A 14204-nucleotide genomic window follows, 5' to 3' on the forward strand; every position below is an offset into this window, starting at 1 on the left:
CTTCCCTCTTGGTTGTCGCTTCCTCCGATGTTTCTTTGCCTTCCTGGTTCGAGGTCCTTGAGTTGAGGGCGCCACAGCCGGAATGCCTTCCGTATCCTGCGGAAGACAATACTGTGGAGGTCGAGGGGGTTCAGGTGCTTGAGGGAGGTTCAGTCTGTGAGTGGAGCGTGCATGAGGTCTGTCTTGTGATGAACAACAAGGGATTGAGTTGGCTGTTCTGTGCTGCACTGGGATTTCCTTTATCAATAGTCCTGCCAACCAATGGAGGCATTTCTGACCAGGTGTAAGGCGTCGATTAAAGTTCGACATCGGATGATGTCGTCGTAATCCTCGACCTCTATTCCTCGTGTGCACTGACGGTTCCTCATCTTCACCTCCCTGTGTCCTTCGCTTTTGGGATAATGCAACCAGCAAGCTTTTGATCCAAAGGATCAATGTGGCCAGACGTGTCCAGGTAGAGCGTGCTGATCGGACCATCGCAAGGAGCACAGACCTTGTTAACCATGCCACTTTTCTCTGCAGAGTACCATCCACCAAAAGCATCCCACTCTGTAATTTAACCATGGACCCACATCCGACATGGTTAAACTTTCCGCTGCAGCCTGTACAGGTCTGAGCCGTATCAGCTTCTGTATAGGATCGTTGATTGATGTGGGAAATGTTGGAAAAAGGAATTCGTTTCTTCGTAATATTGGCCCGCGGGCTCAACGCATCGTTCACCGGCCCACGACCAGAACTCACACCACTCCTCCTCTGTCCACCCATCTCCCCTCTACGAGAGGTCTCAGGCATGACCCAGAGTCCAGACATGATGCACAGCCTGTCGTGTAAGCGTGATAGATAAAGGAAATAAAAGAGCTCAGCAGGGAAAAAGAGTGCGCCCGTCCATAGGGTAAACTTGCTGCTCTTACTGATCCTCACGAACTGTAACGCAAACAGCCCTGAGCTACCAGCCTGAACAGCTAAGTCCACACTCACCGCACCATTGAACCAGAACTAGGGCGCCGTCGCCCTCGAAAGAAAGAGGGACAAACAGCTGCCGAAGCAATGGGCAAGGGCTCATGCAACCCAAGCGTGCCTGTACAGATGAGGACAGCAAACTAAGGCCACACGGGCGCAAGAACAGGGTGAAAAACCTGTCTTAGACCTGTCCAAAGGGTTCAAAATTGAAAAGAAGAGAAAGGATGCTTGATTGTTGCTTATAGCTAAAGAATTTGAAAAGTGGGTGGTATCCTTTATATGTATGAGGACCCTTGACCCACTGTACTCCACGTCCCACGGACTACCACCCTGGCCACCACAACAGCGGAATTCCTGTTCTTCAACAGCTTAAAGGATTTATTCTAGCTCTTTAATAAGGAATTATTTGTATTACATCTTGTTTGAGAAATACATTCTGCAGCTATAATAGATACAGGAAATCCAAGCTAATTCGTAGTATAGATTGTAAAGTAAGCTAATTGTTATAACCTATTCAACATGCAGGTCACAGAACAGGTCACGAGTAACAGGGACTAGGTGTTAAGGATTCAACGTCCTAACAAGGCATTGATTACATAACCCAGGATTAGGGTTACTATCGGATAGATACAATCGACGTTTATCTCGTTGATGAGGGAATTGATGGAGTTAATATCGATCCTGTTTATCCGAACTGAAGAACCAAGTATATAAAGGTTTATATTTCCTACTGTTAGATGGATTTTCTTCAGATAATTCTTCAGTTATTAATCTAAGTATTCAGTTTTCTATACTAAGTAGCTTCAAAAGCAGTAAATACTTGCATTGCTTATTAAGACTTGTACAATTCCGTATTCAAGATCTTGATACTTCAATACTGCTCTTATTAGCATAAACCTTCTCATATACTTAGGAATCTTCGAATTGCTGCAGTACTTATTATATTTTGATAATTCTTGTTCAAGAACGGTTCAGTATTATCCCTTGAGCAATACGGAATACAATAGCTTCTCTAGGAATCTCTTCGTTCTCGTATACTCCTACTCAGGAAGAACTGATTAATCAGATATATCAGCTTATTCAGCGTATTCAGGATTTGCGCGAATAATAGCAAGCTTAAAGCGCTATCATTGCTAACCAACAGGCTCAGCTAGCTCAACAGGCTCAACAGGCTCAGCAGGCGCAGTCTATCTCTGCGATTACTAGTGGCGCTGGAAAAGCATATAAGATGAATAAGCTTGCTATATATAATAGCAATCAAAAGATGCTACATGAATTCCTTATCTACTGCAGGGCGTATTTCCTGCATTACGAGACTCAGTTCATTAAGAAATCTGAGAAGATTATTCTTGCAGAGACTTGTTTCGAAAAGGATGCTCTTATTTAGTACAAGCTTTCTCTATACAATTACTTGGAGCATTAGAATAATTCTAGCATATATATCCAGAGTACTAAGAATATATTCGATTTCTTTGAGAGCTTTGAGAAAGCTTTTAAGGAGATTTTTAATGATTCTAACGAAGAATGCATTATAGCTTAGCAGCTTATGAATCTCAAGCAGACTAAGTTAGCTTTAGCTTATATAGTTAGATTTAAGCAATTTTTAGTACAACTTCTGTAGAAAGATAAGAATCTTATGGAATATTATTATAAGAAATTCAAGAATAATATTAAAGATGAAATCTTTAAATAGGATTAGCTGAAGAACTTTATAACGTTCTCTAATTAAGCTATTTGCATCAATAACTATTTGTATGAATGATGGATAGAGAAGTTCAAGAAAGAAGAAAGCTAAACTTGGAGATTTTCAGCTAATATAAGCAAGAAACTTTAAAACAAGAATAATAGTTGATATAGCAATATAGCTTAGAGCAGCATTATACATGCTGATTTTATAAAACTTGATACAGCTAATAAGCAGTATAGCAAGAGGAATAGCATTACTTGCTATAACTATAACAAATAAGAATATATTGCATGCAACTGCTATCAATTCTGGAAGAACAAATAGCAACTAGTTCAGAAAGAATGTTAGATGAATGTTGCTCAATAACAGAAATCCAATCAACTAAGCAAAAATACTCTCTTAGAGCAAGTATTGGATTCTATTAATTACAGAAGTCTTAGCTGAATATTCTGCTATAATGATAACTGCTTAATATATCTCTCGAGTAAGAAAGATTCAGAATGGTTTTCTTAGAAACTTAAGCGCTATAGGCAAATAGCAATAGCAGAGCGAGAGTATATGCTTAGCATAACTATAAGCAGCAACAACTCGGACTGCTCTGATATCACTGAACAAAGCATTCAGGCGCTGAAGGAAGAGCTTAACAACGATGCTCTTCACTATTCTTCATCATCTGTATCAGATATTATAATCAGAGAAATGAACAAAGGATAATATCCTCTTAGTTATTAGTATAAATATCTGAATAATACTGAAAATGCTTCTCAAGCAATGGAAAGATTAAGCCAGAACGAGCGATCCAACAGTTTACCAGAATCTCCTGTGAACAATGAATTCAAGAAATCTACAGAAAGATTCCCCTTCAGTATTGGATGGAATAAGGAAACAACGGAGATTGAATATCTCATCTATAGAATAGAGCTAGAGAAGCTCTTCATCTGCATCCTCTTGCAGAATATCAAAGCATGAGAAGATGAGAATCCTTGGATCAGCTCACTTTACAATCTATACTATGAACTAGCTTGGATTTCCTGTATCTATTATAGCTGCAGAATGCATTTCTCAGACAAGATGCAATACGAATAATTCCCTGTTAGAGAATTAGAATAAATTCTTTAAGCTATTGAAGAATAGAAATTCTGCTTCAGGAAGATTCTCAACAAGCAATATTACAATACATATATCGGATTACTGAATAATTGCTCTATACAATGTATAGATAAAAAGATAGAGTAATAGCAATACAAGATAATATTCTGCATAATTTACATTAATAATAAAGCTTGCAACTAGCATCAACAGAAGAAAGACTAGGAATAATAATGATATAAGTAAAAACAAGCTAAGAAGCTTGCTTAAGAAGCAGCAAAGCAAGCTTAGAAGAACAAGCAGTTTTTAATAAATTCAAAAGAATAGGATTGCTTGTAAAGAGATTGCAGATGATTAGATCGGAACAGTTCCTATGTAAAGCTTTCAGAATAGATTATGCTTATATTAAGTTCGATATATATATTCAAGAATACAAGTATAGCATACTATTGAATAGTAGCGCTTAGAGAAACTTTATATTTCTATATATTATCAATCAGATATAACTACAATAAAGATAGAAGAGATATTCATATACTCTTAGTATTGTAGAAGAATAATCTGTTATATACAACCAAGAAGTAATTAATAAGAAGACTGATTATCTATCTATCTTAATCCAAGAATGTATAATTAGAGCTTTCTTTGATATTACAGATATAGCATAGTATAAGCTGATTATAGAACTTCTATAGCTTAAAGAGTATAATTCTCGAATCAATTGGACTACTAGCTAGATTTCATGGGAATAAGCTATATTCAGAGAGATAGTTACAATCAACAGCGCAGAATTGAAGCTAGTAGTTGAAGAATATTCAGAAAAAGAAGCTTTATACAACTTCTCATATACTTTCAAATCAGCAGAGCTAGCAGTTCAAGAAGAAGAATCTAATAATAAGCAAACCTAAACAGTGCTAGAGTGCTAACAGATTAGCAAAACAATGGAAGCGAGATCCTCAGCAAGTCGGTTCGCTTCAGAGCAATAAGGAAAAGCTTCAGAATGTGGATTGTAGAACCATATAGGAAAAACCTCGAAACCAGGCTCTCGAGCGCTCAGTCCAGCTCGGAGCGAACACTTAAGACTCTCAAAAACGTTACCAAAAACAACGAATAAAAAGAAGCATGCTCAATAGTACCTACTATTCCTCCAGATAGCAGAAATAGTACAAGAATTAAAACTAATACTTGCAAACATACTACAAGAATATTACAAATTCAAGAAACTATTTCAGAAAAAATTAAATACAGAATTGCTAGAATACAGCCTATATAATCATAAGATCCTACTACAAGAAGGAAAACAGCTCAAATTCTTCTTTATTTATAAACTAAATAAAGTATAATTAGAGGCACTCAGGGAGTATCTTAACAAGAATCTTAAGAAAGAATATATATAATCATTGCAATTACTAGCAGAATATCCCATCCTGTTTATATCTAAGAAGAATAGCAAGCTTAGGCTATATATTGATTATAAGCAATTCAATGATATTATAATTAAGAACTGATACTTGTTGCTACTTATCAAGGAACTACAAGATAGGTTGCAAGAAATATAATAGTTTATAGTTCTAGATCTGAAAGAAGCTTATAATCTAATTAGAATAAAGAAAGAAGAAGAATGGAAAACTGCTTTCAGAATACGCTACAGATACTACGAATATTTGATTATGCTCTTTGATTTAATAAATATCTCAGCTTTATTTCAAGAAATAATCAATCATATTCTATGCAAGCATCTGAATCAATTCATCATTGCCTATCTCAATAACATTCTCATTTTCTCTCAAATACTGAAAGAATACAAAAAATATATGGAAATAGTATTGTAAACACTCTAAGATGCAAAACTTCTTATAAAACCTGCAAAGAGCTATTTTCATATACAAAAGATTGACTACTTCGGATTCATAATCAAGCCAGAATGTATTAAGCTACAGAAAGACAAAGTAGAAGCTATTAGAAATTAGCTAGTTCTTAGGAATATCAGGAATATTAGATCTTTCCTCGGATATATCAACTTCTATAGATAGTTCATTAAGAACTATAGCTAGATTGCACATTCTCTTACAAATCTTATCAAAAAGAAGCAGCTCTTCAAATAAACCTCTAAAGCACAAGAAGCTTTTAATGAGATTATCAAGCATATTATCTCAGAGCTAATTCTATATAAAGCAGATCTTTACAAACTTTTTGAAGTTGAGATCGATGCATCAGGATATGCACTTGGAGAACAACTTAGCTAGCGAGATAACCAAGAATATCTAGAGATTGTAAGCAACTTCTTAAAGAAGTTGAATAGCTTGGAAATTAACTACAGAATCCCTGATTAGGAATTCATAGCAATAATGAAAGCCTTTAAGGAGTAGCAATACTACCTCATTAGCATACAATACTTAATCATAGTTTATTCAGATTATAAGAATCTAATTACATTTATAATAACTAAGATTTTGAATAAGCAATAAATTAGATAAGCAGAATTCCTCTTATAGTTCAATTTCAAGATTGTATACTGTAAAAGCTCGGAAAATGAATAAGCAGATGCTCTTAGCAGAAGATTAGATCATCGAAATATAAACTCTTCAGATATATAGAATATCTTTGCTCAAGATAAATTAGAAAATCTTATTAATGCATACAGAGAACTGAATGCTGCTTTTAGAATAGAATTCTCAGAAAGAGATTCAGAATTAATGATTCCAAACAAACAAAACAACTATATTAAGAATGTATACAGTATACTAGCGTACAAGTATCAGAGAATCAGAGCAACTTATGAATGCATCAAAAAATACTAAAATTTACCAGATCTTAGGAAAAGAATTGAAAGCATTCTATAACAATGCAATAGCTGTAAGAAGAATAAAGCAGAAAGATATAAGCTTTACAAACTACTGCATTTCTTATCAGTATCTATAACTATTTAGCAATTCATTAGTTTAGATTTTATTATCAAGCTATCTCTCTTATAAGAATTCTTAATTAAAGTATAATATAATAGCATTCTAGTAATGATTTGCAGACTGAGCAAGTATGCTTATTTTCTCTTTTATAAGAAAAGCAGTACAGCAGAGAAACTCGCATATGCATTCCTCAGAATGATTATTGCTAACTATAGCATGCTAGAGAAAGTAATCTCCAATAGAAACAGAAAGTTTAACTCAAAGTTTTGAACTTCGCTTATAAAACAACTCGGAATATACTACAGAATATCTACAGCATTTCATTCACAAACAAATAAACAGATGGAAAGAATGAATCAAGTTATTAAATAATACCTACAATATTATATTAACTAGGAATAGAATAACTGGATTAATCTATTACTTCTTATATAATTTGCTTATAATAGTATAGATATAAGCATAATGAAAAAGTTATTATTCTTTACGCTCTACAAATACAACTCAACAGCTTATTATGAAGCATTGCAAGGAGCAGATGCAGAAGCTGCAGATAAAAGAGTTAAGAAGATTAAGAAAGTTTAGAAAGAATTCTAATCAGAATTATAATTCGTTCAAGAACGAATGATGCAGTATGCAAATTCCAAAAGAATTGAGAAACTAATCCTATAGAAGGGAGATAAGGTTTATCTATTTCGAAAAAATATTAAAATAATCAGACCAAGCAACAAACTTAACTATAAGAAGTTAGAATTATTCAAAATCTTGCAACAGATTTCTCCAGTTAATTATGAGTTAGCATTATCTTATGGAATGAGAATACACTCAGTTTTCCATATTTTACTATTGGAATCAGCAGTACAGGAAATATTAATAGATAATATAGCAGAAGTGGAAAACAATGAATCAGAGTATGAGGTAGAGAAGATTCTCAAGTATAGAAGCACAGACAATACAAGAGAATATCTTATTAAATGGAAAGATTATCCAGCAAGCGAAAATTCATGAGAACCACAGAAAAACGTTAAGAATGCTCAAAAAAGAGTAGCTAAGTATTGGAAAAGGAAGGAAACCAGTATCTAAGATGATTGCTCCGCCTTGGAGCGAGATCCAAAAGCTTCAGAGATCTCGCTCTTCAGAAAATCTAATCAATCCATCACTGCATTCCCTACATTCACAGAATTCTAGTTAAAATCCTCAAAAGAAGAATTCCCAGCAACTACAGCAGACTTCTCTGCAACTACAGAACGAACTTCAGCAGCAATGCAAGCCCGCTCCTCTGCCTTCACTCTTTCCAACTCCTTCACATTATCAATATCTCAACGAATAGCATGCATTATCTTTTCGTATCATATTCTTTTCTGCTTATACAGCCTAAGAAGTTTAGCATTCAGCTCAGCAGCCTTCTCTTCGATTGCTTTCATCTCTGCCTTCAGGTAGTAGTATTGAGTAGTTATATGATTTAATTGTATAGATGTTAGGCTACGAATATCGCAATTCGACAAACTCAAATGTATGTAGGTTTGATAACGGGAAGATTCGGATTCAGCAATCTTGCACTCAGCTGAAAGATTGTGATCTTCGCAGTATGAGCAAGGCATGGACGAAAGAGAACTGAAGATAGCTACAGTAGAAAGAAGGAACAACTTCTGCAAAGAATGAGAATAAGATTTAGCAATATAACGAGAACTGATTCTGTTCGATATCTCGATTAGGAAGGCAAGATTATGGACGAAAGATTTGCTAGGATACTTACGAAAGATCGTTGGAAACAACGACTGATAGGAGGGAGATGATGTTATGATTCATCCAACATGCAGATTACAGAACAGATCATGAGTAACAGAGACCAGGTGTCAAGGATTCAACGTTCTGATAAGGCATTGATTACATAACCCAGGGTTAGGGTTACTATTGGATAGATACAATCAACGTTTATCCTGTTAATGAGGGAATCGATGGAGTCGATATCGATTCTGTTTATCCGAACTGAAGAACTAAGTATATGAAGGTTTACATTTCCTACTGTTAGATGGATTTCCTTCAGATAGTTCTTCAGTTGTTAATCTAAGTATTCAGTCTTCTATACTGAGTAGCTTCAAAGGCAGTGAACACTTGCATTGCTTATTAAGACTTGTACGGTTCTGTATTCAAGGTCTTGATACTTCGATACTGCTCTTGTTAGCATAAACCTTCTTGTATACTTAGGAATCTTCGGATTGCTGCAGTGCTCATTACACTAATTCAAGAATTCTCATCTTATTATACTTCAATGTCTTACAAGGGAATGCAGATGAAAAGCTCTTCTAATCCTATCCTATAAACAAGATATTTAATTCATATTGTTTTCTTATTTCATTCAATGCTAAAGGAAAGCTTTTCTATAAGCTTCTTAGGTTTATTGTTTATAGGAGACTTCAGTAAGTTATTAGATTATTCATTCTAGCTTAATCTTTCTATTGCTTGAGAAGCATTTTCAGTATTATTTAGATATTTATACCAATAACTAAGAAGATATCATTCTTTATTCATATTTCTAATTATAATGCTTAGCATAAGTAATAAGAAATGATAAAGAGTATTATTGCTAAGCTCTTCTTTCAACGCTTAAATGCTTTATTTCACGATATTAGAGCAATCCAAGTTGCTATTTATAAGGATACTGAGCATATATCCTTCTTCTGCTATTGCTATTTATCTGCAGCGCTTAGATTTCTGAGGAAATCATTCTGAATCTTTCTTACTCGAGAGATATATTAAGCAGTTATCGTTGTAGCAGAATATTCAGCTAAAACTTCCGTAATTAACAGAGTTCGATACTTGTTCCGAAAAAGTATTTTTGCTTAGTTAATTGAGTTTCTGTTATTAAGCAATATTTATCTAGCATTTTTTCTAAACTAATTACTATTTATTCTTCTGAAATTAATAGCAGTTGTATGCAATATATTCTTATTTGTTACAATTATAGCAAGTAATGCTATTTCTTTTACTATACTGCTTATTAGCTATATTGAGCTTTATAGAATCAGCATGCATAGTACTGCTCTAAGCTATATTGCTATATTAATTGCTATTCTTATTTTGAAATTTCTTATCTATATTAGCTGAAAATCTTCAAATCTAGCTTCCTTTCTTCTTAAATTTCTCTATCTATTATTCATACAAACAGTTATTAATACAGATAGCTTGATTAGAGAATATTGCAAAGTTCTCCAGCTAATCCTGCTTAGAGATTTCATCTTTAATATCATCCTTAAATCCCTTGTAATAGTATTTTATAAGATTTTTATCTTTCTATAGGAATTGTGCTGAGAGTTGTTTGAATCTAATTATATAAGCAGAAGCTGATTTAATCTGCTTGAGATTTATAAGCTATTAAGCTGTAATACATTCTTTGTTAGGATTATCAAAGATTTCTTTGAAAGCTTTCTCAAAGCTTTCAAAGGAATCAAATATATTCTTAGTACTTTGGGTATATACGTTGGGATTGTTCTAATGCTCTAAGTAGTTGTATAGAGAAGGCTTGTATCAAATGAGAGCATTCTTTTCAAAACAAGTCTCTGCAAGAATAATCTTCTTAGATTTCTTAGCAAACTGGATTTTGTAATACAGAAAATATATTCTGCAGTAGATAAGGAATTCATGCAGCATCTTTTGGTTGCTATTATACATAGCAAGCTTATTCATCTTATATGCTTTTTCAGCACTACTAGTAACTGCAAAGATAGACTGCGCCTGCTGAGCTTATTGAGCCTGTTAAGCTAGCTGAGCTTGTTGATTAGCGATAGTAGCGCTCTAAGCCTGCTATTGTTCGTGCAAGTTCTGAATACGCTGAATAAGCTGGTATATCTGATTAATCAGTTTCTTCTGAGTAGGGGCGTGCAAGAACGAGAGGATTTCTGGAGAAGCTATTGTATTCCGTATTGCTTAAGAGAGTAATACTGAACTGTTTTTAAACAAAAGTTATCAAAATGTAATAAGCACTGCAGTAATCCGAAGATTTCTAAGTATATGAAGAAGTTTATGCTAACAAGAGCAGTGCTAAGTACAAGCCTTGATATTATAACCCATTCAACATGCAGGTCACAAAACAGGCCCCGCCAACAAGGAACCAGGTGTCACGACCCAACATCGGACAACCACTGGAAATTACATAAGCAAGGGTTAGGGTTGGATTACAACAGAACAAGTGAGCCACTCACTGGATTACTGCAACGCGGATCATGGATCACAGTGAGCCAGATGAGCTACAATGAAAAGCTGGATATATAAGAATACGTTCATTATTATTAGATGGATTCAGTATATAGCTCTTCAGTTGTGAATCTAAGTATTCAGTCTTCTATACTAAGTAGCTCCAAAGGCAGTGAATACTTGCATTGCTTATTAGAACTTGTATAGTTCTGTATTCAAGGATTTGATACTTTGATACTGCTCTTATTAGCATAAATCCCTTCGTATACTTAGGAATCTTCGGATTGCTGCAGTGCTTATTACATTTTTACAATTCTTGTTCAAGAACAGTTTAGTATTATCTCTTGAGCAATACGGAATACGATAGCTTCTCCAGGAATCTCTTCGTTCTCGTGCGCTTTTACTCAGGAAGAATTGATTAACTAGGTATATCAGCTTATTCAGCATATTCAGGATCTGTACGAATAACAGCAGGCTCAGAGCGCTACTATTGCTAACTAACAGGCTCAGCTAGCTTAGCAGGCTCAGCAGGCCCAGCTAGCTTAGCAGGCTCAACAGGCGCAGTCCACCTCTATAGCTACTAATGGTGCTGAAAAGGCATACAAGATGAATAAGCTCGCCATATATAACAGCAACCAGAAAACGCTGCATGAATTCCTTATACACTGCAGAGTGTATTTTCTGCATTACAAGACTCAGTTTATCAAGGAATCTGAGAAAGTTATTCTTACAGAGACTTATCTTGAAAAGAATGCTCTTATCTGGTACAAGCTTTTTCTATACAATTACTTGGAGCATCAGAATAATCTCGGCGTATGTATCTAGGGTACTAAGGATATATTCGATTTCTTTGAAAGCTTCGAGAAGGCTCTTAAAGAGATCTTTGGTGATTCCAACGAAGAATGCATTACAGCTTAGCAGCTCATGAATCTCAGATAGATTAAGTTAGCTTCTGCTTATACAGTTAGATTCAAATAGCTCTTAGTAAGATTTCTATAGAAAAATAAGAATCTCATGAAATATTATTACAAGAGATTCAAGGATGATATTAAGAATGAAATTTTCAAACAGGATTAGCTAGAGAACTTTGCAATGTTCTCCAATCAAGCTATCTGCATCGATAACTGTTTGTATGAATAATGGGTAGAGAAGTCCAAGAAGGAAGGAAGCTAGACTTGGAGATTTCCAGCTAATATAAGCAAAAAACTCCAAAGCAAGAATGGCGGTTGATATGGCAGTATGATGCAGAGCAGCACTACGCATGCTGGTTCCATGGAGCTTAATGCAGCTAATAGGCAGTATAACAAGAGGAATAATGTTACTTGCTATAACTGCAATAAACAAGAATATATTGTATGCAACTGCTATCAATCCCGGAAGAACAAATAGCAACTAGTTCAGGAAGAATGCCAGATGAATATCGCTTGATAATAGAAACCTAATCAACTAAGCAAAAACACTTTCTTAGAGCAAGTATTGGATTCTATTGATTACAGAAGTCTCAGCTGAATATTCTGTTATAATAACAACTGCTTAATATATCTCTTGAGTAAGGAAGATTCAGAATAGTTTTCTCAGAAACCGAGGCGCTACAGATAAATAGCAATAGCAGGGTGAGAGTGTACTCCTAGCACTCTTACGAGTAGCAACTCGGACTGCTCTGATATTGTAGAATAGAGCATTCAGATGTTGGAAGAAGGGCTTAGCAATGATATCTTTCAATGTTCTTCATTGCTTATGCTAAGCACTATGATTAGGGATATGGATAAGGGATGGTATTCTCTTGGCTACTGGTATGAACAACTAGGCGATATAGAGAATGCTTCTTAAGCAACAGAAGGATTAAGCTAGAGCAAACAATCTAGCAGCTTGCAGAAGCTTCCTGCGAACAATACGCCCAACAAGCTTAAAGGAAGGTTTCTCTTTAGCATTGGGTGGAACAAGGAAATAATATGAATCGAATATCTTATCTATGGAATAGAGCTGAAAAAGCTCTTTACTTGCATTCTCTTGCAAAATATTAAGATATAGCAAGATAAGGATTCTCGGATTAGCTTACTTTACAATCTATACTATAAACTAGCATAGATCTCTTATACTTATTATAGCTGCAGAATACATTTCTCAGATAAGGTGCAATATGAATAGTTCTCCGTTAGAGAATCAGAACAAATTCTTCAGGCTATTGAAGAATAGGAACTCCGCTTCAGGGAGGTTCTCAACAGGTAATATCACAATGCATACATCGGGCTACTGAATGATTGCCCCATGCAATGCGTAGATAAAAAGATAAAGTAATAGCAGTGCAAAATGATACTCTGCACGATTTATATCAATAATAAGATTTGCAACTAGCATTAATAGAAGAAAGATTAGGAATAACGGCGATATGAGCAAAAGCAAGCTAAGAAGCTTGCTTATGAAGCAGCAAAGCAGGCTTAGAAGGACAAGCAGTTCTTAATAAACTCAAAAGAATAGGATTGCTTGTAAAGGAATTGCAGATAATCAGATTGGAACAGTTCCTATATAGAGCTTTTAAGACAGATTATGCTTATATCAAATTCGATATATATATTCAAGGATATAAATACAGCGCACTATTGGATAGTAGCGCTCAGGGAAACTTCATATTCCCATATATTATCAATCAGATATAATTACAATGGAAATGAAAGAGATGCTTATATACTCTCAGTACTATAGAAGGATAACTTGTTGCATACAACTAAGAAGTAATCGATAAGAAAACTGATCATTTATCTATTTTAATCTAAGAATGTATAATCAGAGCCTTCTTTGATATTACAAATACAGCATAGCATGAGCTAATAATAGAGCTTTCATAGCTCAAGGAGCACAATCCTCGAATCGATTGGATTACTAGCTAGATCTCATGAGAACAAGCTGTACCTAGAGAGATAATTACAATCAATAGCGCAGGATCGAAGCTAATGATTGAAGAATACTCAAGAAAAGAAGCTTTACACAACTTCTTACATACTTTCAAGTCAGCAGAGCTAGCAGTTTAGAGAGAAGAATCTAGTAATAGGCAAACTCAAACAGTGCTAGAGTGCTAATAGGTTAGCAAAACAATGGAAGCGAGACTCTCAGCAAATCAGTTCATCCCGGAGCAACAAGGAAAAGCTTTAGAAAGTGGATTGTGGATCTATACAGGAAAAATCTCGAAACCAAGCTCTCGAGCATCCGCTCCGGCTCGGAGCGAATGCTCAAGGCTCTCAAAAACGTTACCAAAAACAACAAACGAAAAGAAGCATGCTTAACAGTACCTATTATTCCTCCAGATAGCAGAAACAGCATAAGGATTAGAACTAACACTTGCGAATATACTACAAGAATATTATAAGTTT

At 34.9% G+C, this 14204-nt stretch overlaps 1 protein-coding gene across 1 annotated transcript; it reads left to right on the plus strand.

Moving 5' to 3' along the window:
• Positions 1 to 11394: 11394 nt before the first annotated feature.
• Positions 11395 to 11661, plus strand: M406DRAFT_257357 (uncharacterized protein; the record flags this gene model as incomplete). The annotated part of the gene is made up of 1 exon (XM_040917170.1): positions 11395 to 11661. A coding segment is annotated over one exon (267 nt), but the record flags the coding sequence as incomplete, so codon positions are not given.
• Between the last annotated feature and the right edge of the window lie 2543 nt (positions 11662 to 14204).

Source organism: Cryphonectria parasitica (genome assembly GCF_011745365.1).
Source record: "Cryphonectria parasitica EP155 unplaced genomic scaffold M406scaffold_4, whole genome shotgun sequence".
NCBI lineage: Eukaryota > Fungi > Ascomycota > Sordariomycetes > Diaporthales > Cryphonectriaceae > Cryphonectria > Cryphonectria parasitica.